At 37.8% G+C, this 26,919-nt stretch overlaps 3 protein-coding genes across 4 annotated transcripts; 1 reads left to right on the top strand and 2 right to left on the bottom strand.

Annotated features, from left to right (window-relative positions):
- Positions 1-256: 256 nt before the first annotated feature.
- LOC122410045 (uncharacterized) lies at positions 257-11,972 on the bottom strand. The gene is made up of 4 exons (XM_043418030.1): positions 10,756-11,972; positions 6,141-7,176; positions 4,301-4,603; positions 257-1,363 (listed from the first exon to the last, which is right to left on the bottom strand). Exons 1-4 carry the CDS (start codon positions 11,940-11,942, stop codon positions 443-445), a joined length of 3,447 nt encoding a protein of 1,148 aa, XP_043273965.1. The 5' UTR covers positions 11,943-11,972; the 3' UTR covers positions 257-442.
- On the top strand, positions 753-22,766 carry LOC122410047 (cilia- and flagella-associated protein 45-like). Of its 2 annotated transcripts, XM_043418032.1 has the most exons (6): positions 19,151-19,456; positions 20,114-20,530; positions 20,897-21,282; positions 21,369-21,501; positions 21,810-22,348; positions 22,639-22,766. In XM_043418032.1, the coding sequence occupies exons 1-5, from the start codon at positions 19,289-19,291 to the stop codon at positions 22,299-22,301; spliced, it is 1,596 nt and encodes a 531-aa protein (XP_043273967.1). In that variant the 5' UTR covers positions 19,151-19,288; the 3' UTR covers positions 22,302-22,348; positions 22,639-22,766. The 2 variants fall into 2 exon arrangements, with proteins under 2 accessions (XP_043273968.1, XP_043273967.1); XM_043418033.1 differs by lacking the exons at positions 19,151-19,456; positions 22,639-22,766 and adding an exon at positions 753-895 and having other exon boundaries at positions 21,810-22,310.
- On the bottom strand, positions 22,354-25,046 carry Nprl2 (Nitrogen permease regulator-like 2). Its single transcript, XM_043418036.1, has 9 exons — positions 25,003-25,046; positions 24,748-24,899; positions 24,473-24,564; positions 24,136-24,292; positions 23,939-24,056; positions 23,547-23,781; positions 23,277-23,407; positions 23,017-23,186; positions 22,354-22,820 (listed from the first exon to the last, which is right to left on the bottom strand). The coding sequence occupies exons 2-9, from the start codon at positions 24,883-24,885 to the stop codon at positions 22,629-22,631; spliced, it is 1,233 nt and encodes a 410-aa protein (XP_043273971.1). The 5' UTR covers positions 24,886-24,899; positions 25,003-25,046; the 3' UTR covers positions 22,354-22,628.
- Between the last annotated feature and the right edge of the window lie 1,873 nt (positions 25,047-26,919).

The following is a 26,919-nucleotide window of genomic DNA, read 5'->3' as shown; positions in this document are numbered from 1 at the left end:
TGAAAGAATATTTTCCAACCGCAATATATTAAAATATAAATAATATTATTTGCATGAAGCGAAATGACAAAAAATAAACAGCTTTAAAATTGTTCAAAACGATTTTTTCTTGTTGCAACGAATAGCTTTGACCTGAAAATTGCTACTGCAATAGTATAAAATTAAGGATGGATAGTTAAAGAAATTCAGCAAAACCAGAAGTAGAAAATAAAACGAGAATATATTTTGCAGAATATTCGTTTTACAATCACCCAACTTTCCCGGTGTTTTATACTTGTTAACATATAAAAATATCGATGACATTTAGCAGACGGATTGTATAGCACAACAAATTAATGATGTCGACAATAAATAACGTTAATGGTGGGATGATGATGGGGAACGACGAGAATTAAAAAAAAAAAAAAAAAAAAATGACATCAACGATATGCAATTGACACATTCAATGAACGACTTTTTTGAGCTCGGGCATTTTTTTGGGGCAACTTTTAACGTGGCGGCTCCAATGGCAAGCTTGACAGTTTTTGTCGCAGTAAAAGGCGACTTCGCATCCGAGGCATTTGAACATTGGTCCGGCGCGTCCGCAATTGGAGCACTCTAAATTTCCAGTGCTGCTAGGACTGGATCGAACTTTGCCAAGGTTAGGAGTCGCACAATTACGAAAATTCGAATCTGCAGTAACTTTGGGGATGCGGGCTCGGGGCGAATTCGAGGACAAGACGTTCGCGGGTGGAGCAAAGGAGGGAACTGAGTTTGAGCTTCGTGGATTCAACATATTGGAGGAATTGTTCGTGGGCCAACCGTTGAGCATTGCGTAATTATATTGAGGAGCGATCGGACCAAGCAAATGTCCCGTTCGCCAAGCAGCGCTCGATACCGGAAGTCGGGAATCTCCGTAAGTAGTTGCACGCCCAAATTGCTCTTGAGGTTGGGGCAAAGAATTTCTGTAGTTAGTAACTTCGTGATTTCCCACATTCATCGATATTCTCGGTTGTCCTGTCGCGTGCTGAAACTCGGAACCTCTTTTCAACGATTCCATCGAACTCGAAATTACATTCCCGTGCAGTTTAATTCCGGTGTCCCGGTGGACGTAGCTCAATGTATTACCGTCCAGCTTCAGCCGCTTTGCTTCGTTCTGATTATGTATCCCGACTCGATAAGAACCGCGTTGAGCTATTCCACCGTTATTACCCGGGAACTGAACATTTCCTGAGGTTATTCTCGACGGTTCTGTCGAATTCAAAAGCGCTGCTGACGTTGCTGGACGCATCAATGGATACTGCAATATCGCTGCACTGTTCCACAACGATGCGGCTGCTGCTATTGTTGGATTGTAACTGTAGGCCATGCTGTAGTGATCGAGCTGAAAAAATGTCATTACTATTATTGCGTCGGCGCTTAAAACGTAATGAAAATTCGAAAATTTTACAAAATTCAGTTTTTCTCCGTCCGTTATTATATTTTCATTTTGCACTTTTTTCGGCCAAGAAAATACAATCTTTTCTCAAGGATTCCACTTCTCGCATACTCCAAATACGTATAGGGGAGAGCGGGCCAAAACGGGATACCTAAGGAAATGTTGAACCTTTATTTTTTACTCCCAAAAACCAAGAAATGTACTGAAATTTTTTTTTATCAATTAAAAAAAAAATCCGGGGCAATTTTTTTTTACTATCATTTTCATTCAATGCACGTTTAGTGTGTTTTAATTTTATAAAATTTTCTATTCTTCATTCACCGAATCATTTATTCGGTGTTAAAGTTGTGCGGAGTGGGCACATGATTTGTGTGCAGGTGTGACCACAGATGATGGTCCGCCAAAATAAGGGCCTGGGGCAAAGTGGCCACTCGCGGCAAAGTGCATTTTTCGGAAATTTTAAATTTTGGGGCAAAGGAGATTTGCCAAAAGTAGAAGATAATATAAGTTTGCAAAAACTTTTTTTCAAATTCAGGATGTGTCTTTAAGTTTTAAGAAACTGAGATGTTCGTTTCATTCTTATGTACGGTAAAGTTGAATAAAATCTGAATTTTTTGAAAAAAATTGGGCAAAGTGAACACAACATTTTTTTTTCAAAAAGTTAACTTTGCCCCATTTTTGCTTCCTCATAGAGGAAGCTTTGTGACGATGAAAAATTTTTTTTCCAGTTTTCAATGTCAATGTGCTCAAAATGTCCCAAAACATCGAAAAATCATATTTAGATATCATATCATGTCATATCTGATAATTTTGACAGAATCTATAAAAAAATATGAATCATGCAACGTTTTGAAATTTTCATAAAAAGTGTGTCGACGCTCCAACTTCCGAAAATTTTAAGGTTTATTACTAATTTTTTTTTTTTATACATAGATTATCATAATAAGAAGGTTGGTATTGAATTTGGGAAATATCGGTTGAGCGGTTTAAATTTTATGATTTTTTGAATTTTACGAAAATATGAGTTTTTCAAAAATCGTCTAACCGCTTTAATGTTTGGAAATTTTGTAAGATATCGTGTATAAGTCTGTACTTCCTCTATACTTTCCAGCAAAGTTGTCGGAACTATTTAATTTAAATGTAAATGGAAAAACGATGAAAATTGAAAGTTGCAAGAGGTTTTTTCTGATGGCTCGTCATTCAGTTTTTTTTTGGATTTAAACAGATATAAATTTCTATTTGTAAAATAAGGTAGAGAAAATACATTATTTCCTTGTATACAAAAAAAAATGCTGAAAATTAAAATTTGCAAATTGCTTCCTCAAGATGGTCAAGACGCACACGATGCTCAAAGCTTCCTCTATGAGGAAGCCAAAATGAAAAATGTAGCACCTCATAGAGTAAGCTTTGAACATCGTGCATCTTGAGCACCATGCATCTTGCCCATCTTGAGGAAGCAATTTGCAAATTTTTTTTAATAATTTCTAATTTCATTCAATTTCACCGTACATTCGTGACATCTAGTCAGAAGAGCATTTTTTTCGAGGGGAAGTCCACTTTGCCCCATAATTCTTTTTGACAGAATATTAAAAATCAGTGGGAAAATCAATTTTTTAACACAACAGTAGTTGATAGCACATATGTAAACCGACACATCTAGCTTAATTGCTTATGATATCCACTTTGCCCCAGGTTTCCCTGTATCTGTGATTACTGTCATAGACAGTAATGGAAATTAAAAAAAAAAGACATGATATTTTGGAAAATACATATTTTTTGTTCATTTTCGAACAAATATAAAAGTTGAGAAAAAAAAAAGTCAAAAACACTTCCCGAATTTTTCGGGTATACCGTTTTGCCCCGCTCTTCCCTACATATACTGGAAAGTACAGAATATTTGAAACTTGGACGAAAAATCAATCGAAGGCGTTCATCGAAAAAAACCAAGTTTCTCATGGCGCGAGATCGTCAAATTCGCCGATGAAACATCCCGTAACGATTGTCGGGCACAGTATCCTACTACTTTAATTGGGATCTGTCATGGAGACGTTGAGAGAAAATAGCGAGCAACGATACACGTGAATGTATGCACCCTATCGTCAGTAGATATACTCTAGCATCAGATGTCAAATCAACTTTAGCCAGTTCCCACAAATTATAGATCCTACAAATTATAGATTCAAATTGACAAATTCAAATTGATTGATGGAGAAGAAATTATACATTCAAATTGATTTATCTGGAGTTTCGGCAGCGACTTGAAACAGATGAATTTCCATATGTATGCTACGCTCGAAGACGAGCCGCTAACAAGTAATAAGATTTGTTATGCAGGAAGTATTGCCTTTCGATTGGTCCTTGAAAATTTCCGATATCTGTTTCTCGAACACTCGACTAGCCACAGCATTTTACAGAATATTGCATCGTTGCGCACGTACTATTGATTTTTCTTTCGATCGTGACTAATCAAATTTCCACAGCTCCACCCACTTTGCACCATAGACAAGAGGTTTTTCGCCAAATGTTTAATTCTAATTATTTCCATTTTGTGTTTCTCAGTTTCTTTCATCCATCAGATTTCTTGTTCACAAGTGTTTTTTTTTGCCGTGTGTCTCCGAAGTTGACTCGGTAAGCGTCATTCTACACTCTAGTTAAAAATGTTTTCTACAAAAATCCCGTCTTTCATCATTTTATGGACGAAGTAAAAAACCACTGGCAAAGGTCTTTCCAGAATTGTTTTTCGTTCGCTTTTCTCGTTGATGAAATCATCATTATTTTTGAGCCTGTTTTTCTGTTTGCTCAAGTCCCGTAATACCTTAATTGCTTTAAATTTATCACAAATCAACGAAACGATTATTGTTTTTGATAGTAATAATAACTTACATAATTTCTGGCATAAAATCCTGCCATGGCGATTGGTGAACAAACTTCTTGGGTGAGCGGGGGCGGTGGCGGAGGCGGCGGCTGAGGACGAGACAAGGGCGCATTCGGGGAACTATAAGCTTGCAAGAGAGGCTGCTGTTGCTGCTGCTGTTGCTGCTGCTGTTGTTGATGTCGTTGAAGCAATGGTTCCTGCCACGATTCATTTCTCCATCGTTCATTTATCAGATTGTCGGTGACTAAGTCTCGAGGAGACTTTTGTTGGACGTTCTGATCTGTTGTTTTTACCGGCTCAGAGTTAATCACCTAAACAACGAAAAAAAGATTTCATAGTAGTTTAAAAAATGAACAAGTAACAACAAAAGAGGAAAAAAGTATGAAGAAATTCGCTGATTATGATATTTGTGAAAGAATTTTCATCTCTGTCCCCTCGGAATAAATTGCGCAAATCAATTCCATCGGAATGTATCTTCTCTATTAATAAAAAGCGACATAATTAAAGTAACTCCTGTACTTCATGCTAGTCAAATGAGCTGTGCTAAATTTTAAAAACGCTTTTAGACCAAGTTTAAGTAAATATATTAAAAACGCTAGTTTTACAAAACCATCAACTGACAAATGCAAATTTCCACGCTGACACATTTACACTGGTATTTTTCAAAGAATTATTTGCGTTTTTTCATCGATTTTATTGCACCAAGTCTCATTTTGTTCCTCAACCGATCTTCTATGAATTGACCATGTAGATTTTCCTTTAAACTCATTCCTTCAGAAATTATGAATGAAAAAGTTTTTTCACTTAATGAACAATTAGCTGCAACAGTGAAACGATCCTTTCCTAAAGAAGAGTTGTCACGAAATCTCGAAGTGCGGGTTATTTTTGAAGCTGCTATTAGATTGGTTGTCGATGTTGTGCTCGGAGTTCGTTCATGTGCGTATTTCAGATCGTAGAAAAAAGGAGGAAACAATTGTAAGAGTGATCTTGCGCCATTACTATTCGACCGTAGGTACCGTGATTTTTGCAATGAACTATTCGAAACAATAGTCCTGAGTAATATTTTTATTTAAAAAGTGTTAAAACAATTAAAGACAAGCGCGCGCTTGCGCGTGCGGTGCCCCTAGTCAAAAACAACTACATGGTGAATTCATAGAGGACCAGTTGACGAATAAAATGAGACTCGTTGCAATAAAATCGATCAAAAAACGTAGATAATTTTTTGAAAAATACCTGTGAAAATGTGTCAGCTTGGAAATTTGCATTTATCAGTCAATGGTTTTTGCAAAACTAGCGTTTTTTAATAATAAGATATGCTGTAATACAAATCCACTAATCAGTACGTTAAATTTGGTCTAAAAGCGTTTTGAAAATTTAGCACTCATTTGACTAGCATGCAGTACAGGAGTTACCTTAAGATGATGGATCAGTTGGTAATCACACCTCGAATTTTTTAAATTGAAACTCTTTGGCATCGTTCGTCCGATTAAAATAATAAAAATGTCATCGTACGCAGCACGATCGCAAAAATCCGATGACATTTTTATTTTTTCGATCAGACGAACGATGTGGAAAAATTTCCTTTTCAAAATTTGCAGTTATCTCTCTCGCACTCACGGTTGTGATTACCGACTGATCCATCATCTTAATAGAGCCGTTATAGTCGGAGAAGATGAAACAAAACTGAGATAAAACTTGGTTTACCAACAGAGATTTGACGATATGAGCGTGTGTGCAAAGGTGGATAAGAAAAGACTAGGATTCTGTGGTCGAATGAAACAGTAAAGGATGAGTTGATAAAGTTGATGGGAAATAAAATAAAAGGCGATAAATATTGAGTTTAATTACTTGAAAAGCACTGGGTTGTTCAACGACGACTGGAACTTTCGGTAGCTTTGCTTCATCGTCGACGATCTGTTTTTTCGACCACGTCGCAATCCAATTGGCGAGGGTTGGAAACTTCTCACAAATAGGTATAGCGTTGAGGCTGGTTTCGTTGACAACTTCCCCAGTCGGAACGTCTTTAACGCACTTTTCCTTCGTTTCTTCCTCGCTGGTGTCATTTTCATAAAGAGTATCGGTAGACTCGACGAGATTCTCATCGATGATTCGTAATTCTATCGGTTTCGCTTCTTCGCCTTCGAGGCTAGTTTTATCTATTGGTATTGGACTGAAGGAGGGTTTGACAACTGGCTCGAGGGTTTCGACGTTTTCGATCGGGTCTTCCTTAGTTTCGATCGCACAATCCTCGTATATTTCCATCACGTCCATCGAACTGTTTGACAATAAATCTTCTATGTTATTTTCATCCAAACACGTACTCGAGGCGAAATTTGATTCAGAAATGATTTTATCGTCGTTCAAATCAAGAATTTCTTCAACGTGATTTTCCATTATCTCCTCAGTGATGACTTCCGGTTTCGGACTCGGAGAAATGGAATTTTTACAGTTTTTCCTCGACTCCGAAGTGCTTCTTTGCCTCGAGCCGTCGCCCCCCTCCCGATGAATCGATATGTTTCTTCCGTCACAAGAGTCGTCTGTGCAATCCGTTAACGTGACATAAGCAGGCGGCAAAATTGGCGGACTGTTGCGCAGTTCGCTCGGCGATCTCGAAGACTCGTAATACGTTGGAAATTTTGGCGACAATTTTGGCGGCTCCAACGACGGCGAAGACCGACGCGACGACGAATTCGAACTGCAACCAAGTCTCGTCGATGTGCACACGTTATTCAAATCCTCGGTTTGCCTCCCCGCTAATAAGTCGGGATGACGCTCGATCTCTCCCCTTTCCTCGGAGTCCGACGCTACTTCCGGTAACTCTGATAATAATTTTTCCAAATTTCCTATCTGCGTTTTGTACCGATTCAATTTCTGGCGAATTTGCCTACGATTTTAAAAACAGACCAATTATTCTTCTTCAATTACTCTTTTCGACTTTTTTTTTCCCCCTCGATCCCTTGATTCCGAGAGATTTTCATAACGAACCCTCAAAATTTGACAACACATTTTTTTCGAACTCATATACGAAATTCAGATTATCAAACGAGACAAAAAAATATGTAACAGTTAGAAAAAAAAGATTCTATATGAAAAAGATGTAAAAATTAGAATTAGTAGTAGTAGTACTTGATTAAGGTAGATGGGTGACGGCTACGTGATCTTTGCACCAACTATATTTTTCGAAAACTTCAAAAAACGAAACATACTTTTAAATAATAATTTTATTATTTTAGAAATATAATCGGTAGAGAATCAACATTTTTATACAATTTTTATTATAAAAAAAAGATTTGAAGAGATTATTTTGACTAGCGTGGTACAACAATTGCCGCTGCTGTTGATGTCACGCTGTCAGTTTTGTTTACAAAGGGTATAGCCGGGTTTATATGGGAAATCTACCCTTGCGGCTTTTTCGACTCGCATTTGGGGAATCGTTTTGGTATCAAACAAAGATAATTCAGCCAAATTTTCAGCTGTTTATCTCAAATGGTTTTCGAGATTTTCAAGAAACCTTCATTTCTTGATTTTATTATTTTTTAATTAATGGTAAAAATGAAAACTAATGGGTGGAGATTTTTTCTCCAATTCTTAGGAATAAAAGACGTAAAAAAACACTTTTGTAAGGACTCTCAAACCAAAAGCCAATTTTTGGCAGACGAAATAAAATTTAAATCTTTGTTTTTAATGTTCTTTTCAAAAGTGTCACTCACCAAATTTTGTCAAAAAATGTTTCTTATACTCCTCTATACTCAAGAATTTTTCGGAGTGGTGGAACAATATAAAAAAAAAAATAAAAGTAATTTTTTTCTGTAACCTTGCGTTTAAACAATCTTATATTTTTTTGATGGTAAAGAAATGTACAAACAATTATCTTTTTACCGAAAAATTAAAAAATACATTACTTAAACAAAATTCTTATCATTTTACTGCAAACTTATTGCATACTAACCATTAGAGATTATATAATTTTAAAATCGTTTGAACATTTTTTTTAACGATCTAGATAACTCACTTTAATTTATTAGATGGTTGCATTAATTCCCGCTGTTCACATATAGATGTGGCTAGCAATTTTTACACTGAACTATAAGTACTGTGACAAGTAAATTTTTATAACTTGAAGGTGTATTAATGAAATCTAATCAACAGTCGGCATTTTTATATTCTTTACGTGATATTTAATATACAGTAAAAAATGGATCGCGATAAGTTGTTCTTCCGATGTGTCCTTCTGCATTATTTTGATTTGAAAAAAAGTAAGGCTGAATAACACCGCTTACTCGCGAAAACTTATAGGGAATCTGCTCCATCCGAAACAGTATGCAGAGATTGGTTTAGAAGGTTTAAAAGTAATGATTGTGATGTTTATGACAAAGAACGGCCAGGCCAACCGAAAAAATTTGAAGATGAGAAATTAAAAGCGTTATTGGACGATAATCCCGCCCAATCTCTTAGAGAATTTGATCAACAACTTGGAGTCGATAAATCAACTGTATCACGACGTTTGCATGCCATTGGGAAAATACAAAAAGAAGGAAAATGCCTGCCACATCGATTGGCCGACAGTGCTATTGCGAATCGGCTAAACATCTGCATTTCATTACTTGCAAAGCAAAGCAAGAAGAGTTTCTTGTGTCTTTTTATGACCGGAAGTGAAAAATGGATCTATTTTAAGAATCCAAAACGAAAAAAATCATGGGGTGATCCTGGCCAACTGACAACATCGACTCCAAAGCGGGACATCTGCGCTATAGTAAGACAATGCTCTGTATTTGGTGGGATATGGAAGGAGTTGTCTATTACGAATTGTTGAAGCCGAATGAAACAATCACGAATGAGCGTTATAAATAACTGTTGGAGATTTGTATAAAAATTTGATGAAAAACATACAATCAATTGCATCGAACTGACGAAAAGTGATTCTTCTTCGTGATAATATGATTTAGAAGAGAAGCATTTCAAAAATTATGAAGGAGTCCAAAAATGGATTGCTGATTGTATAGCCTCAAAGGATAGAGCTTTCTTTCGCCGCGGAATTCAATCGTTGCCAGAAAAGCGGGAGAAGGTGGTAGCTGCCGAGAGCGCATATTTTGATTAAAATCATTTCAATTTTTACCATAGAAATAGACGTTCAAAAAACATTAAAAAACAACGAATTTTAATGCAACCACCCAATATTTCAAGCAGGTTGTGTCCTGATTTTCTGTGTTTTTACACTAGCGTGGACTTATTTTTGGTGAATAAAAAATCTTTTATACATTTCTTTATCATTAAAAAAATATAAAATTGTTTAAACGCAAGATTACAGAAAAAAATTACTTTTAATTTTTTTTTCATATTGTTCCACCACTCCGAATAAATCGCAAAAATTCTTGAGTATAGAGGAGCATAAAAGACATAAAAGGTGAGTAACACTTTTGAAAAGAGCATTAAAAACTTTTAATTTAGAATTTAATTTCGTCCGCCAAAAATTGGCTTTTGGTTTGAGAGTCCTTACAAAAGTGTTTTTTTACGTCTTTTATTCCTAACAATTGGGGAAAAAATCCCCACTCATTAGTTTTCATTTTTACCATAAAAAAATAATAAAATCAAGAAATGGGGGTTTCTTGAAAATCTCGAAAACCATTTGAGATAAACAGCTGAAAATTTGGCTGAATTATCTTTGTTTGATACCAAAACGATTCCCCAAATGCGAGTCGAAAAAGCCGCAAGGGCAGATTTCTCATACAAACCCGGCTCTATACCCTTTTATAGGTTATGAAGTGAGTTTACTGTCCAAAGTAGTATTGCAATGGAGAAAAATGAAAAAACGAACGATCAAAAAGTTTACCAGGATAAAAGTGATGATTTTGTTAAAACTGACAAAAAAACGTGTCGAAGCAAACGAACGACAAAATATGACCAAGAGGTCGAACTGACGTCACGTGTTAACATATATATTTAATGCAGCGTTGCCGAACGTGACCAAAATTCATTTGTCGTGTAATCTGACTGATTTCTCATCAGATATTTTTTAATATTTCAGCCAATTTTCAACAGTAAGGTTCGAAAACTAAAATACGTATGTATTCTTGAGAATCCACGAGATACAACGATTAATTTTTTTTTTTTGCGAAATCTTGGATATAACGAATGAAAAAATTCAATAACTTTTCATGTGTGTACCCGACTTTCATATGCCTACAAAATGTTTGCTATTTATTTTTGCCTACAAAAAAAATATCATCGCGTAATTTTGGATAACGAATATTTACCCATCTACCTTAATGCAATGAAAATATTGAATTAATAAGGATAGTAATAAATTATTTTTTAATATAGCTAACAAAGCTGAGAAATTGTCAATTTTAAATAATTTGCAAAAGTGAAATATAATCGACCGATTTGGAGAAAATGGGTTTTCGTTATTATCGAAGATAACGATTGAAATACGGGGCTTTCGGAAGAAATAAAAGCAACTTACAGTTCTTTTTTCGTGTGCGGTCCATTCGATGAGGAGAGAACAGTCCTGAGCATTTCGTTGCCAAGTTCGATAGTTTTACCCTTCAATTGTTCAAGTTTAAGCACGAGTTTACTTCTTTTGTATTTTAATTTAGCAGCATCCAAAGTATGAATATCCGATTGTGAGACGACATGAGAGGATTCGGTGGGTTCGTCGTAGGGCGGTGTGTGTCCAGTGACGATTCTATATTTGCCAGGATTTTCCAAGTTTCGAATATCCCGAAAGTTTTGGTTGTTTTGAAAAACGATTGTCGTATCGTCGAATCGAAATTGAGAATCGATGATTTCGTTAGGTTGTTGACAGATGGAGGTTCGAAGATCGCGAAGATTTTGAATTTTTTTCAATCTCAACGGTGGCACGGTTTTCGAAGAACGATTTTGAAGGAGGTGAAAATCGTCGGTAGTCGATTCGCTCGAGTGCTTTTTCGTTCTCCGTCGACGTTTTTTCTTATGTTTCAGAGCAACATCTTCGAAGTAACAACCGGAGGATGGGCTGTCGGTGTGTTTGGAGAAAAAGCTGGGTTCGTCGCTTTGAAGGTCACTGGAGAGGTCGACGATTCTTTCGGGGCTTCGAGTAATGTCAATGAGATCGTTTTCCATACGATTTTCACGATTCCACATGATCTTTTTTCTCCAGTCGTTATGCGCGCGTTTTCTTGACAAATCATTCAAACCTTCGATAAGTCCATTTTCGATTTCCTCGATTCTCGCACTGTTTCTCTGCTGTTGCTGCTGCTGCTGCTCCTCCCCCAATTTATTTTCGTCTCTCGATTCGAAAATCGAGGAATCTTTGCTCTGCTTTAACGACTCCGAACATTTTTTCTCTTCCTCTTTCTTCGCCAGGAACGATGCTTCTTCTCTCCCGAGAAAAATCCCTTCCCGTTCCGACGACAACGACGAAGGAGCGCTCGAACTTACGAACCCGCCGGCGGTTCGCACGAACGACGAGGGAGTTTTGACGATGTTGTTATTGCTGCGGCAATGCGTGTGGTGAGGCGCGGGATGGACTGGCAATGAACGATTCGGTTGTATCGGCATTACGCATGACTGACGATGGTCCCTCAAAGCGGTCGCTATGCTTCCACCGACCGACTGATGAACTATTTTATTTGCAACAGTTACGTTATCTAGCATGCCTGCTTTGTACATCGGCGTTGACTTAACCCCATGCAATAGCGCGCCACCTGTAGACAAGCGTGTAAATGTTGTCAATTAGACTAATATCGCGCGGTAGTCGGTACAGAAATAAAGAGCTGCGGAGAGAGAACCAGAGAGCGGGGATGGACGTGGATAACGATGAAAAATTGTATGCAAAGTGTGGCAAATAATGCATACACGGAACACGGGAGTGAAATTGAGACAACCGTTGGATTATGTAAACGTAAATTGGTGGGTAATGGCCAAATGGAGGCGAAAGGGGAAAAGCTGAGAGAACGAGGGGTATGTATAGTTAAAGTTATTGAGAAAGGGGTTCAAAAAGAGAGGAGAGAACGAAGGCGAATAACAAGAATGCATGGAAGGAGTAAGAAGGGGGAAGGATCGGCGAATGGAGGGAAAGAAAGCGAGAAGCGAGAGAAAAAGGAACGAGGTATGAAGCAAAGGGGAAAACGCGCGGCCGATGAGTAGCGCGAGAATTGAGACATACCTTGTTCGAGCGAACCGAAATTACGACTGAAAATACCCATAGAGCTGTCATTCCAAATTATTTATAAAATTGTTGAAATAAATATTGTTAATATGCGGGGGAAGGAATAAATCGAAAGGAAAAAAATGGAGAAAACGAAATAGGAAAGAGAAGGGAAGAGTATAAAGACACGGATAGTAGACACATGCAGAAGAAAAAGAAACAAAAGGAGAAGAGCCGTATAACCGAGCTCGATTCTTTGAATTCGAGGAACTTAATCAAACGTTGTGCGTTTGATATATGCCGGGAGAACCTTAATTCGCACCTTTTCAATTCGCACGTAGTATTTTAATTCCGCGCGCACAAAGGCTATTCTCGCGCCTGAATATTTCAGTGAAATTGAAAAGCGTTTAGTCAACCCGGGGCTTTTTATAAACTTTAACTATTTATCGAAAAACATCGCGGAACGAGTTGAACAACTTTTCAGTAGCATAATCTTTATCCACTTTCCGCCTTCAAAATCGATAATAACGTAAGAATTAAAAAAAAACTAGCAGAATAAATTAAAACGCGCACAAAATGACGGATATTTAAAATTCAATAAAACGATCCCTCCGACGATTGTCATGATTGTAAAAAATCGGAGAAAAATCTTACGCATTCCCCGGATAGCTGGGAGGAATACACGAAGAGGAAGATTTCGCACGGCTAAAAAAAAAAAAAAAAGAGTTTCGCTACCCTCTAGTTTCATTGAAACGAGTGGGACACTTCCATATGTTCTTCATCCTAACCCCCCCCCCCTCCCTCCCCCTCCTCTTCTCGAGACTGTAGAATATAATATAATATAGAGGGACGTGCATATAAAAAAATATAGATATCGGGAAGCAAGGGGTAGGGGAGCCCTTTTACAAAGCGTTCCTCCTATATTATTCAACCGTTCACCTATGCCACTTGTGATACTCCCGGAGCTACGAGTTTTCCCTCTTTATTCGCACCACACACTACTACTCCCGCCACAAAACCATAGACTCGAATATATACACGTATATAAGCCAAGAAACTATGTGTGGAAAAGCGAACATTGCTCTTGAATAAGTCAGAAGTAGACGTCGAGTCATTATACCCAAGAAAACATGTGAGCAAGAATACATGTAAACTATCTCGATATATCGCATATCCCTTTTATTGGCGCGGACACACGCAAACGTGCCTATGCGACAAGAACATACTTCCATAGGATATTGTATACGAATATTAAATATTTATCCCGCCGTTATATACTTGGGACAAAAAGTTTTCTGCAACTTCAAGCAAAGTTGCATTTTCATGTCCAAACTCGTTCTTCGCATCCTCGACAGTTTTAAGTGCAATGTCCTAAAGAGTCCATTCGATGTAGCCTCAGCAGCGAGAACGCGAGAGTGTACGAGCAGGCACAACGAAAACAACAACAACAACAACAGGGCCATAAAAATAGTAAATTCAATCCATAGTTTCTCCAACTGCATGATTCAAATACATGTTTCGTTTGCAATGATAATAAAACTTGATAATGCATATAAATTAGTATTGTTTTTGGAATTTCAATGTCGGATAAAACGCTGCGTTTGTTTGGCATTTGTCAAGATGAGGCATGACAGACCGCTATAGTCGCGTGGCAATCGCGTTGAGAAGAAGAAAAATATTTTTTTTCATGAAATTTTGTGCTTCGAAAAGAAAACAAAGAATAGTGAAGAGCCCCCGTTATAGCAGAGCCGCCGCTTCCGAATATTCAACCTTAAAATGTTTCTGTGTGTATATGAGATTGTTGGACGAAAAAAAAAAACTGGAAATTTGTGACAACCGAAGAACAACGGACCTCGTCATGAATTATTACAGAAAGTATAATGATCGTCACGTTTACAACGACGAGAGAGTGGGAAAAGTTTGTAAATAAAAAATTCAAGAGGTGCAATTAACACTCACCGATAGAACACATGACCGCAGCACCACTTTTTCTTTAATACTTCGTAACTGTTTGGATTTTCAAGCAATTATAATAATTACTGTTTTGATAATCTAGCTGTTTTCGTTATTTCGCAACGTCGTAAGCCCGCAGCGTAATATCCAAGAGGCCAATAAACGCGGGAAAAAGAAGCGCGAAAAGGGAACAGCGCGTATCGAGAGGGGCGAGCGATTGAGGGAGAAAATCGACGAGGGACCACAAGAAGCAGAAAGCCGAGCTCGTTGTACGTTGTATACTCGCGGGCGGCGTTCGGTCACAAGCGAGGACGACGCACGACTCGCGAATGCAAGCTCTCTCTTCGCCACTCGCTACGAGCTTTTCTCGTGTGGTGCATCTTGCTGAGGAGCCGCCACGTGGTGGTCAAAGGTCATGCGCACAGCCGAGACGAGGCGTCCGCGGCATGTTTTTTGCGGCGCTCTTAAAAACTATACGTTTATCGTCTCTTTCGACCCTTATGGCTTAAGACACGAAGGGCGTTCGAGGGGGCGGGGGAAAGAAAATAAGAGAATTCGAGGTGAAAAAATCAACAAATGTGCTGGATGAATGAATCGCGTGTTTGAGGTAACTCCTGTACTGCATGCTAGTCAAATGAGCTGTGCTAAATTTTAAAAACGCTTTCAGACCAAGTTTAAGTAAATATATTAAAAACGCTAGTTTTACAAAACCATCAACTGACAAATGCAAATTTCCACGCTGACACATTTTCACTGGTATTTTTCAAAGAATTATCTGCGTTTTTTTATCGATTTTATTGCAACAAGTCCCATTTTGTTCGTCAACCGGTCCTCTATGAATCCACCGTGTAGTTGTTTTTTTAACTTGATCGTTTCACTGCTGCAGCTAATTGTTCATTAAGACGATGGATCAGTCGGTAATCACACCTCGAATTTTTGAAATTGAAACTCTTTGACAACGTTCGTCCGATTAAAATAATAAAAACGTCATCGTACGCAGCACGATCGCAAAAATCCGATGACATTTTTATTTTTTCGATCAGACGAACGATGTGGAAAAATTTCCCTTTCAAAATTTGCAGCTATCTCTCTCGCACTCACGTTTGTGATTACCGACTGATCCATCATCTTAAGTGAAAAAACTTTTTCGTTCATAATTTCTGAAGGAATGAGTTTAAAGGAAAATCTACGTGGTGAATTCGTAGAGGATCAGTATTGAGGAACAAAATGAGACTTGGTGGAATAAAATCGGTTAAAAAATACATATGATTATTTGAAAAATACCTGTGAAAATGTGTCATCATGGAGATTTGCATCTATCAGTCGATAGTTTTGCAAAACTATCATTTTAAATATTTCTTCACGTTAATAAAATATGCTTGAATACATTTCTACTAACAATAAGTTTAATCGGTACGTTGAACTTGGTCTAAAAGCGTTTTGAAAATTTAGCGCTCATTTGACCAGCATGCAGTACAGGAGTAACCTTAACCACCCTTTCCTATTCCATTCTTTATTTTTTTCAATCTTATTCGTTTCGAAAACATTTATTTCGCAGCAAAACTGCTGATACGAGGTATCTATGACGAATAAAAATATCGTGGGAAGAACGAAATCAATGTTAATACTTGCTCCGTTTGAGAAATTTTCCAGGCCTTTTGAGTTTCTTCAAAGGCTTGTAAAAAAAACGACAGTGTTGACCGAAACCCGGGAAATGGTACTCGCGGAGAAACTTTTATACGAATATTTCGGATGAATTTGCTAGAAAAATTTGCTATGTTTTATAGCAGCGCTGTTCTATATCGCCATTCTATTACATTTCACCAAAGTGCATAGTAATTTTGTTGCCGAAAGCAGTTCTCTCAAATTTTACTATGCACGACAGGCAAAATTTAGGTCTGCGACATTCTTACATCGAACGATGTATCGATATCCGAATGTCACTCGTGTCTTTGGCGAAATGTTAAAAATTGGTGAATCGGACTGGACAAATTGCTTGAAATTTTACTATGTGCCACTGGTTAATTTTCATGTTTATACGGAGCAACGCCTGCTCATATAATTGGTGGGAGCATGAATTTTGCTGTGTTATTGAGCAAAATTCAATGGGGTAAAAGGGAAAATACGAAACCATGCAATTTTTCGTATTGCACAGAGAAACGACTGCTACGTTATCTCCCAAATTTTCATCAAATCATTTCATTATTTACTATGTTTTTAATCAAAATTCGCTCGGTGTTCATTTTTGACATAGTACAGCGCGTTATTTACTACGAACTGTGGTAATGGTTCCCCAAACTTTTGCATTATTTGACACACTCTGTAGCGATTATTATTATAATATTATCGATGTGGTCCGACGTTACTATAAAAACATAGTAATTTTTGCTATAAAAGTCTCTCCGTGTACCCTCAACAAACGTCTCTCTTACTATTTAATTGCAAGTTCGAATTGAGAACGGAGAGTCGAAATTAGTTTTGTTATTTTTTTGTCAATCTCTCGTTGAAGGAGTACTTTTTCATAACATTTCTCATCTTTTTTTTTATCTTGTATGAGAGCATCGTTACTCGATGCAAGGTCAGTTCGTTCGACAAAATAGGCATTTTTACGACTCGAGAAAATGCATGCAGCCAGAGCGCCACGTCCGACTTTGTCGTATTTTCTGCGGCTCAGTTTTTTTTTTCCTTTTGCTTCTCTTTTTGCTTGTCCACGGCGGACGGTCCCCCAACGAGTTAGTCCGAGTGGCACGCAACCGCGTTTGCTTCGAAAAAAACTTTTCGATCCTCCACCAGCGAAACTTTGGAGGGGTTGCAGCAAATGCACCAGGTGAAACGTCTCGTCGCTCGAGCCCGCCGTCGTTCCCATAAACGCTGCTGCGGTCTCGTACACAAAACCGTGCTCTACACCCCACGGCCCACCTACTTCCCCGCACGATGCATCGTGTACGCTTTTTCCTCTTCATCGGCAAATTGTCACGAGTCCCGCATTAACAATGATTTTCCTCAAGGAGGAGGACAACCCTCCTCCCGTCCCCCTCCCCCGCGTCAAATTCGTCAAATCGGTACAATAGAAGAACATCAAGAACATCATGAAAATTACCTCGATCGACGTAATGTTTTTAAAACGAATTTCATCATTGGATGAAAATAACCCCGGGAAAAAAACGTTGAGAAGAAAAAAAGTGTAAAAAAAATTTGCGACGACGGTTGAGGAAGTTCACGCGAATCTAATGGAAATCGAAAATTCCAACTTTAAGATGATGGATCAGTCGGTAATCACAAACGTGAGTGCGAGAGATAGCTGCAAATTTTGAAAGGGAAATTTTTCCACATCGTTCGTCTGATCGAAAAAATAAAAATGTCATCGGATTTTTACGATCGTGCTGCGTACGATGACATTTTTATTATTTTAATCGGACGAACGTTGTCAAAGAGTTTCAATTTCAAAAATTCGAGGTGTGATTACCGACTGATCCATCGTCTTAAGGGTTGAAATTTGGAAATATACTCCGTGCATCTATTCTCGAAATTATTCATAGTTGTCGAGAAAACAATTAACGAAAATCAATTTTTCACGCACGGGCTCTCATGGCATAGGCACACTTCCTGTACGACCATTTGGATTTAATGAAATAAGATCCTCCCAACTTTGAAGAACCGAAAACGAGAATAAGAAAATATAATGATGTAATGAGAAGCCAGCTGCGGTTGAAAACGTAGATATGCATACGCATATAAATAGAAAATAGCTGTTGTCACATTTTGCTTGATGATTTTACTACGAATGTCAAACGCTATCATTATATATTAAAAATGTATCAATCTCAACAAGATCTTAAGATATAAAACTATTCCGCGAGGATTCGTGGAATAAGAATTTTAGCAGAATCGAAAGAGAATAAACATCATGAGGTTCCATATTAATTTGAATGTCTCTCGCTCCTGGCTCGCTCGTCGATCTTCAAAACACGAAACAAAAGTTTAGGAAAAATGCAACAAAATTAATATGTGATAAACAGTTTTTTGTGTTTCTCGGTTGAACGTGGAAAATCTCGTTTTTTCTTCCATCACCGCGAGAATCGTACAATCGTCACTGTGATTGTTCCGGAAATACCGTAAATAGTATCGACTGGTAGCTGAGATAATAACGGTGATAGGACGTTCACCGCCATCTGACCGGCGACTATATATAAAATAAAACGCCTTTTGTTCAGCTCTAGGAGCGTTCAGATATACGTGAATGTGCTGTACGCTCGTTTTTTCCTTTTGCTTTGAACCATCGATCGTTCGTTCGTTCGTTCGTTCGTTTTACCCGTAGTAGTCGAATTGAGAATATAATGTAAAATTGTGCAGTCTGTAACATTAATTTTTCTAACGCTTCGAAGCGAATGATAATAAACAAGGGCAAAACTGTTCGCGAACGATTGAAAATCGTTTGAAAAATCACGAAAATCTTTTCGTACATTTTCGCGCTCAAACAATAGTATAAAACCTTTTCCGACCCTTAAAAAAAGCTCGTTTATAATGTCGTTTCGTTTAACAACTGCAACACGTACTACACCATCGATCGTTCTTTCCACTTTGTTGCTCGATTCGTATCGAGCAAACAAAGTGCGGTGAATACAACACGCGGCAGCAGCGGCGGCCGCTGTCACTGTTGGCATCGTGATGCTCCTTCCCTACTCTCACGGCTCACGCTCGCATCGCATCGGGTTATATTTCGGCTCGTCGCCGCCGCGCCTACCTACTGCCAAGCCGCTGCAGACACACTACGAACCGAAAAAACGACGCGCGCGCGGTATACATCAGTTGCGGGAGCTTATTTTTATACGTGATCGAAGCAATGTTCATGTCGATCGTCGCTAATTTTGTTTGTCTCCTATGACGTTTCCGGTCTTTTAACTTATCGTTCGAAATGTCGAGAAATCTTCCTAAAACGCCGGACATGAAGGTCACCCGGATCAATTCCAGACCAAAATTTCCTCCGGGAGAATACACGATTCATTCGCCTTCCGTTTGTGATCAAACTCTAAAGAACAGACCGATACATTTGAAACGTGAAAACGCCTACGATGGAAAAGAGGTTTATTCTTTTTTAATTTATTTCATTCGTGTGTGTTGTTGTTTTTTTTATAGGTTCGATTTAATCGAACCGATCCCAATGTTCCGATGCAAGAAGAAAGTTGAATTTGCATTTTTTCGAATTATCGGTTTAGCGAAACGATGATGATAATTTTAACGAATTCCGTACCCTCAAAATCTCATTCATTTTCCCCGCAAGTCCCCATGAAACTTTCGATTCAAATGGTAACGAATATTTTCATTCGTGGAAAAACTTTATACGTCAAATCGGAGTATTAAATTCGTTTTAATTTATATCGATCGAATTGCAGTGAATTATTGAGTTTGTTGTATATCTCGCGACGATGCATTACAGAGCTTGTCGCTGGAATCGTTTGAGGTTGAGAAAAAATACCACCACGAATCGTTTTATTCAGAGAAATAAGTATAGTCTCGGCGAGCCTCGGGCTAGCAGACGACAGGGCTGTCAATGTACTTGTCCCGAGACTCTACCGTGTCTCTTGATGGTGAAAATTTTCATTCGTTTATTGAGCTTTTCGCTGAATGGTGGAAATTTTGTTTCAAGTTACTTAACTGCAACTCGATGAAAAAGTGATCGAAAGATCCTGAGATATGCTGGATATGACAAAAAAAATGTTATTTACGTTTGTTCCAAAAGGTGGTTAACGAATCAAAAGACGCGAACGGAAGGCCACGAAAGTACATCATACCGTCGAAGGAGCCAAACATTTATCCGAAGATACTGAGCAAGAAAGAGTACAATTACTTCCGGGAGTGTTCGAAAGCAGGTTTGGTAACGAAGGAAGAGCGAGAAGCAGCGCAAATGGCGATTGAGAAGGAGAAAGATCGTTTAGTGGCCGAAAGCATGGCCCGGAAAGAAGCGATCCGGAAAATCGATATGCAAAGAACAAAGGAAAAAGCGTCTCGATTGGACGACGTCGAGGCCGAGGCGAGGCGTAGAACGATGCATCTCCTTGAACGAGCTTACAATCTGAAGCTCGAGCAGGAAGAAGAGATACAAAAGTGCAACAGGCTAATCCTCGAAACTAAATGCAGAGCGATACGAGACGCTCAGGTAAAGAAAACGACCAACATATTTTCTGCGCCAACATTTATAACAACTTGATTGTAGTATTTCTCGTGCTCGCCAAAGGAATAACAAAATAATTGGAAGGTATTCGTTAGAAAAACTCATTTGATCATCGCCTGACCTTGCTGTTTGCAAGTCTCAAGGTCAAACGATCAATTCGACTTATTTTTATTTATATTCGGCTTCGATACGATGACATCATAGAGGAGTTGCAAGCAAATTCTTTTTCTTTCAAAATTTTCAGTTTTTCTTTATCGAAACTCGTAGTTTCTCTAGTTTTTCCTTAGTTTCATTCAGCCCTTGAACGAGCATCGTAATAACATGATTTATTTGCTATGAATTAACGATAAGATAGCCGAGAAAAAGCTGATCGAACGAGAGCTCAATGAGGAGGAAGAACGTCTGAATGCGATGATGGAAAACGAGCGACGAATCGCACTCAAAGAGGACGAGAAAAAAGAACAAAGAGAAGCAGCGAAAAAACGGCAATTCGCTCGTTTGTTGAAAAATCAAATTGAAGAGAACGAGGAACAACGAATAATGGAATTGGAGAGAAAACAAGAGGAGGGAAGACTAATTATGCTCAATAATATTGCTTGGCAGGAAAATGAAATTGCAAAAATGCAGAAGAAGGATGCTGAGAATGCTTTGATTAGGAAAGAATTGGCCAGTGGCAATGAGAGATTACGACATTTTAAAGAAATGGAACAAGAAGAAAATAGAATAATGGATTTAAGGTTTAGATGTTTATCTAAAATTGTATCTCCCAGTTGTACTTGAAAACTTTATTCCAATTATATTGTTACAATCAATAATTTTTTAGAATACGAGAATTTCAAAAATTGAAGGAAGAACGAGAGGCCGAAATAGCCGAAGCCCAGAGACTAGCTAAATTACGGAAGGAGCGTGAAAAGGAAAGAGTCGCCGCACAAACTCGGCAAGCTCAAGACGTTCAGGTAAAATTTTATCATTCTTTTACATTTATTTTAATTTCGTCCAACCGTATTACGTTTATTACATTTTTTTCGTATTGTCATCGCATCAAAACTACATAGAAAAAAAAACTTCTCTTTATCCTCTTAATAATCGTAGTAAAAGATGAAACAAAAAAATATTCAACAACTTGTGTGTGCGCGTGTGTGTGTGTGTGTGTGTAAGAGGAATTTTTAGGATTTTACAACAAAATATTTTGACAGTATGAAAAAAAATGATAGTGTTGAAAATGCAATGAAAATGAAAGCAAGCCACGAAAAATCAAATTTAGGCTCAAATCGACGAAATAAATGCGGCGAGGGTGCACGAGGAGGTTGAACGAGAATGGCGGCGGAAGGAGAAAGAGGAGGCGGTGAAAAGAGCGGAGAAATTGAAAAAAATAGAAATGGATAGAAAGGAACAGATATATGGTCGAAAGATGATACAAGCGATGGAAATGGAGCGGGATAGGAGAGAATTTGAGAAAATATTGAACGTGCAGAGAGAAGCAATTTGTCGAGACGAAAAATTACGCGAGATAAAAGAACGCGAAGCCCGTCGATACAGAAGCGAAATATTGCGTCAAGTTAACGAGAAGGAGCGTGAGAAAATTGAAGAGAGAAGGAAAACATTCGAGGAGGGTTTAGCCATGAGAATGGAAGTTGAAATGCGTAAGAAAAAGTTACGAGAAGCTATGGAACGAAAATGTGACGAAATGAGAGCGAATAAAGTTCCTGAAACTTATATAAACGAAGTAAAGGACATGATTCAAAACGTCAGCTAATTTGAAAACAAAACGAAAGGATTCTTAAAAAACTGGCCCAAACAAATGTAAGTTATCTTTTTCGCATTATATTCGTGGAGAATCGAATAAAAACTATTTTACGACTGGTTCGAAAATAATGATTCGCCGCATCCGAGTATAGCCTTATAAATATTTTGCACCTTTGCTTTAAATTAAAAATTCTAAGACGTCTCAAAATGCTACTGATATTTTGTAGGACGAACAAATGAAATAACAGCCTCGTTCTCTCGTCAGCCTTAATCTCCTTAAATGAAAAAATAAATTATCCTGCACATTAACTCGTCGGCTTATCGATTTTTTCATCCATTATTTCCAGAGCATTACGACGCTCGGATCCTTTTCCACGATTTCTTCTACCTGGGCTACCGATTGGCCCGTGATGCAACAAATCTCGTCCAGATTGTAAGCACCGGTGAAGTATTTGTAGATCGGCTCGTTTCGACCTTCTTCGTTGTCGCCTTCGTTTTCCCCGCAAGGTCCTGGCAGGTGAATCGGATACTGTGCGGATAAACAATTCCAAATTTCATACGATAAATCAAATACATGTATTCACTATCATTCGAATAAATTATGCTAAATTATTAGCTAAAAAAATTTGAAAATAACGATTATTCGAATAGCTTCAGCATTCGACAGATTAAATTTCACATGTTTTTGCTTGTATAGTTTTTGCTTGGAGGAATAAAATGATAACCTTGTAGACTCTTCTTATGAGACCCTCGATGAGGCCACACTGCACGAGCTTTCTTTCGTTTATTCGAAGATTTTGTGGATTCAAACGCTGACACAAATCTCTCATACTCGTCCCATGAGTCATACTGGCATACATCCTATATATGTCACGCAAGAACGCGGGTTGCCGAGCTAAAAAGCGAACCAACAATCTTATTTTTTTTACTATGATGATGGAGACCGCATCATGTTCTCCCAATTTTCTTCGATTATCTAACTTACGCGATTTCGAGGCATAAGCGATACATCTTTCCTGCAGAAATTGATCCTCCGCAAGGTCTTTCAGCTTAGGAGTTGTCGCATAAACATTGCTGTACTGAAATATTGGTATCAGTGTGACAACGCCGTAATACCTAAACATAACATTTTTTTCAATTTTCCATTGCCAATTAGTAGTAGAGGAATGATGAAAAAAGATTTTAAAAAAAGAATTCTCAGGCTGAATATAATTTGCGTGGTTTTTTGTGTATTTCCAATATTACTTGTACGTACACAAGATTTTGAACGCAACTTTTAACCAAATTATTTTCCACATCGGCTTCAGCAGCGATACGAGCAACGTGATTAAAACCGTCGATGTATGGCAAAACTTGTTGAGTCGTGAGGTCCCATTGATCACTGCAAAAAGCTTCTCGACCTTCCAGAAAAATAGGGACCTGGTGATCCAGAACAGGCTTTGGTTCTGCTGCTAATCGTACGACTTTCAGATGAGATGTCATTGTCCCTTCTTAACAATAAATGCAATCAAAGTGAGCATATTAACAAAAATTATGATACAAAGAATGGCAATGTATTCGATAAATTATCATCTTGTTTCCAACTCTCCTACTTGATCTTTTTTAATTTTTTCAGAAAAATCGAAATATTGTTGAAAAATATTGTACCAGTAAGAGTGCACATTTTGTGAGAATTGAGATCCTCCATTACTTGTTCAAGCATTTGAGACAATCTTGTTTTATCGTCTGACGAAGAGAGGAAACGATTCTCTATTTCAAGAGCCATCTAAAAAACATACAGCTTGCTTATATTTCCTGAAAATGTTCTCTATATGAATTGTATCATATCTTTCTCATATAAATACCAAGAAATCTGACATCTTTTTGACAACCGGTTCATAATGGACGGTTCTATCTTCGGCATTACAAACGAAGCAAAGATTGAAGTAAAACGCATTCCTGGCATATTTTTTGTCATCAATCTTCACAGGAAATCCCAATATTTTGTAGTCCCTAAGGGTTCTGCCAAATTTCCAAAATTAAAACGGATACGTGCAGAATTGAAAAAATATTTCTTGTTCGAATTAATAAAATAAAAACAGCTTGTTAAAAATTATCATTCTTTGTAAATATTTTTTTCTTTCAGATGCATTTTGATTTGTGTCAAAGCATTTTCAAATTTACTTAGCAATCTTTTCTTACACGGTGATGGTGCTCCGTTGTAACTGAGCTTTTGGTATAATATAAACACTAACGTTGTCAAATATATCTTTGGAAATGAAGTTGTCGGGCACCTTCAAACACAAAGAAAAGGTCTCATATCAGTCGGGCATTGAAAGATGTTAATAAAAAGCTAATGTAATGACGAGTGATCTTTTTGATAGTTTTCAATTGTTGAATTGAATTATATTAGAAATGAAAATATTTCAATATTGATAAAAAGTAAGGTTAAATCGAATATTTACAGGAAATCTAACCTGACAGGTTATTTTTGGTCCTGCTATGTGATGAAATTCGGAGAAAAATATGCATCGTATGACACCTTCTTGTTCTTTGCTGTCAACAAACTCGATACTCGATGATTGCATTGTTCTGTCCTTTTCTCCATTTGTCATTCGACGATCCAGTTCTTCACGCGCCGTTCACAAAAGTATATAATCATTTTTCCGTCACTGTATGACTGTATAAAGTGTTATATACGATATATACATGATTAGTGTCTTTTGTCACACCGGTTACGGCTGTGCTAATGATTCTTCTTCTTTCTTTCCTCGATGGCTATCGCCCACTATAAGGGTTAAGGGCATGTGCCTGGTGCCACTGTGCTATTTGGTTCTTGCAAGGAGACTATAGGGAAGGAGTCCAATCTCGGCAATCGGGCACGTCCGTAAAAGTGTCGGGAAAGAGGGTTCCTCTCGAGCGGCGCTGTTGCAGGTAGTGTACGGGTTAACGCATGCGCATTATGTGCGCGTTATATACGCGCATGCGTTGCTGCCAGCTGACACTGTTGATAGTTTTTGTGGGTCTAACCTATCTTTGTAAAATGGAATACACTGACACAGTAGCTATTGCTGTTAAAATAAATTAACATATTGCAGTTATTTTTTATATGAATGAATAAAAAAAAACATAATTCAACAAAATCAATTGATTTTTTTAAACTTCTGCTATAGTCAGAACAATAACTATCTATGATGAAAAAAAAAATAAAACAAAGGAGGATTTGAACCGTGGACTCCACGGGTATCAGCCCGTCATTGAACCATTACACCACGTAAGCTAATGGTATCCTAAATGGCAGAAAATGCTACTGGTTCATCCAGGCCGCTTGATATTTTAAGGTTTTATGAAACAGTAACTATGGTCACAAAAGCTATAGTTATCAATATAATTTTAAAATATTCATAAATATCATGCAAAAAAAAATTTGTGACAATAAATTTCTTTCGACATGAGTATGTGAACCGGCAATTTCCCGGATGCTATGGTTTTCTTAGCAGCGCGACATACGAGGGGAGATAAGCTGATATTTGGAATGTGTAAAGCACAGGGTTTTACGTTGCTGGAGAATATTATTACAATACATATTAGTATTTTCGATTACGAGCACTCATAATCGTTGATTCAACAATTTTTGACAGGCGCGAAAGCTCTTTAAATCCACGATTCGGCCGCCATGGCGGTCAGTTTCACCAACGACATTGATTTTATTACTATATATATCCGTACACAAGCGACAATGCGACGCGAGTGGCCGTTCCTCGAACCCGGGTTCCCGACATTTTCACGGACGTTTTTCTAACAGGCGCCCAATACAGAGATTGGACTCCTTCCCTATAGTCTCCTTGGGTTCTTGTTTCACGGACCGAGGACGACGAGGAACGGCACAACGGTAGAATAAGGCACCGACATCAACGCAGTAGAAAGAAATGCGACTGATTTGTGTGACAACGACGAAGGTTCTATTTTTTTTTCACCATATATCAAAATCTGACGTATAGAAAAATGATTCTCTTTTTATTATTATTGAAAAATTGTGTGCTTGGAAAAAAAATGTGTCAACGACACGATTGCGACCCGTGTGGAACAAACAAAAGCAGCAGAGGAAACAGAATGGAAAAATGAAAAAGTATGGGAAAATATTTCAAAAAATTTCTTGCAGATGTATATAATCGTATTTTACTGGGTCGTAGTAATTTTTTGAAAGTAAACTACGTGTCAGCGTGTAATTTTCGAATTCTTTATTGATGACAGTATTTTTTTCCTCTTTTTGCTGAATATATATCACAAATTATGAATAATACTTCATTCCACCATTCGTTCGAAGATTTATATATATAAGCTTTTATCGCTGCGAAGAATAATCGTCCGTTTTATCTTAGGAATGAGAAAAATCTCGTTTTTTTTTTGTTGTTTTTCACGGTGGTATACTGGGATAAGCTTTCTACATTGGTGTAAGTAATTTTTTAATCATTAGTTTAATATTATATTTATTTATAATGGGGACCTGCTAAAAAATAGAAGACTTTTCGACTCGCATGCAGTGTATACTAACTTTGCACGGAAATTTCTTTCTCGCTCACTTGCGCCAGATTCCGATCGATCGAAGTTTTCGAGAAGTCAACGAACGAACGAAAAACATTGCGGTG

This window comes from Venturia canescens, chromosome 4 (assembly GCF_019457755.1).
Source record: "Venturia canescens isolate UGA chromosome 4, ASM1945775v1, whole genome shotgun sequence".
Classification (NCBI taxonomy): Eukaryota; Metazoa; Arthropoda; class Insecta; order Hymenoptera; family Ichneumonidae; genus Venturia; species Venturia canescens.
Note: the sequence above shows the minus strand (reverse complement) of the source record. Positions and strands in the feature narration are given on the sequence as shown.

Bases quoted from the DNA above. Each gene is read 5' to 3' on its own strand.
- LOC122410045 (XM_043418030.1), bottom strand. From the start codon at position 11,942: ATGTACAAAGCAGGCATGCTAGATAACGTAACTGTTGCAAATAAAATA. The intron at 4,604-6,140 runs GTAATTAAACTC...TTCGTTGTTTAG, and splicing joins AACAACCCAGTGCTTTTCAA to GTGATTAACTCTGAGCCGGT. The intron at 1,364-4,300 runs GTAAGTTATTAT...ACATTTTTTCAG, and splicing joins GATTTTATGCCAGAAATTAT to CTCGATCACTACAGCATGGC.
- LOC122410047 (XM_043418032.1), top strand. From the start codon at position 19,289: ATGTCGAGAAATCTTCCTAAAACGCCGGACATGAAGGTCACCCGGATC. The intron at 19,457-20,113 runs GTTTATTCTTTT...TTGTTCCAAAAG, and splicing joins ACGCCTACGATGGAAAAGAG to GTGGTTAACGAATCAAAAGA. The intron at 21,502-21,809 runs GTAAAATTTTAT...AATCAAATTTAG, and splicing joins GGCAAGCTCAAGACGTTCAG to GCTCAAATCGACGAAATAAA.
- Nprl2 (XM_043418036.1), bottom strand. From the start codon at position 24,885: ATGACAAATGGAGAAAAGGACAGAACAATGCAATCATCGAGTATCGAG. The intron at 24,293-24,472 runs GTAAGAAAAGAT...GAAATTTGGCAG, and splicing joins CAACGGAGCACCATCACCGT to AACCCTTAGGGACTACAAAA. The intron at 24,057-24,135 runs GTATTTATATGA...TATGTTTTTTAG, and splicing joins AAAAGATGTCAGATTTCTTG to ATGGCTCTTGAAATAGAGAA.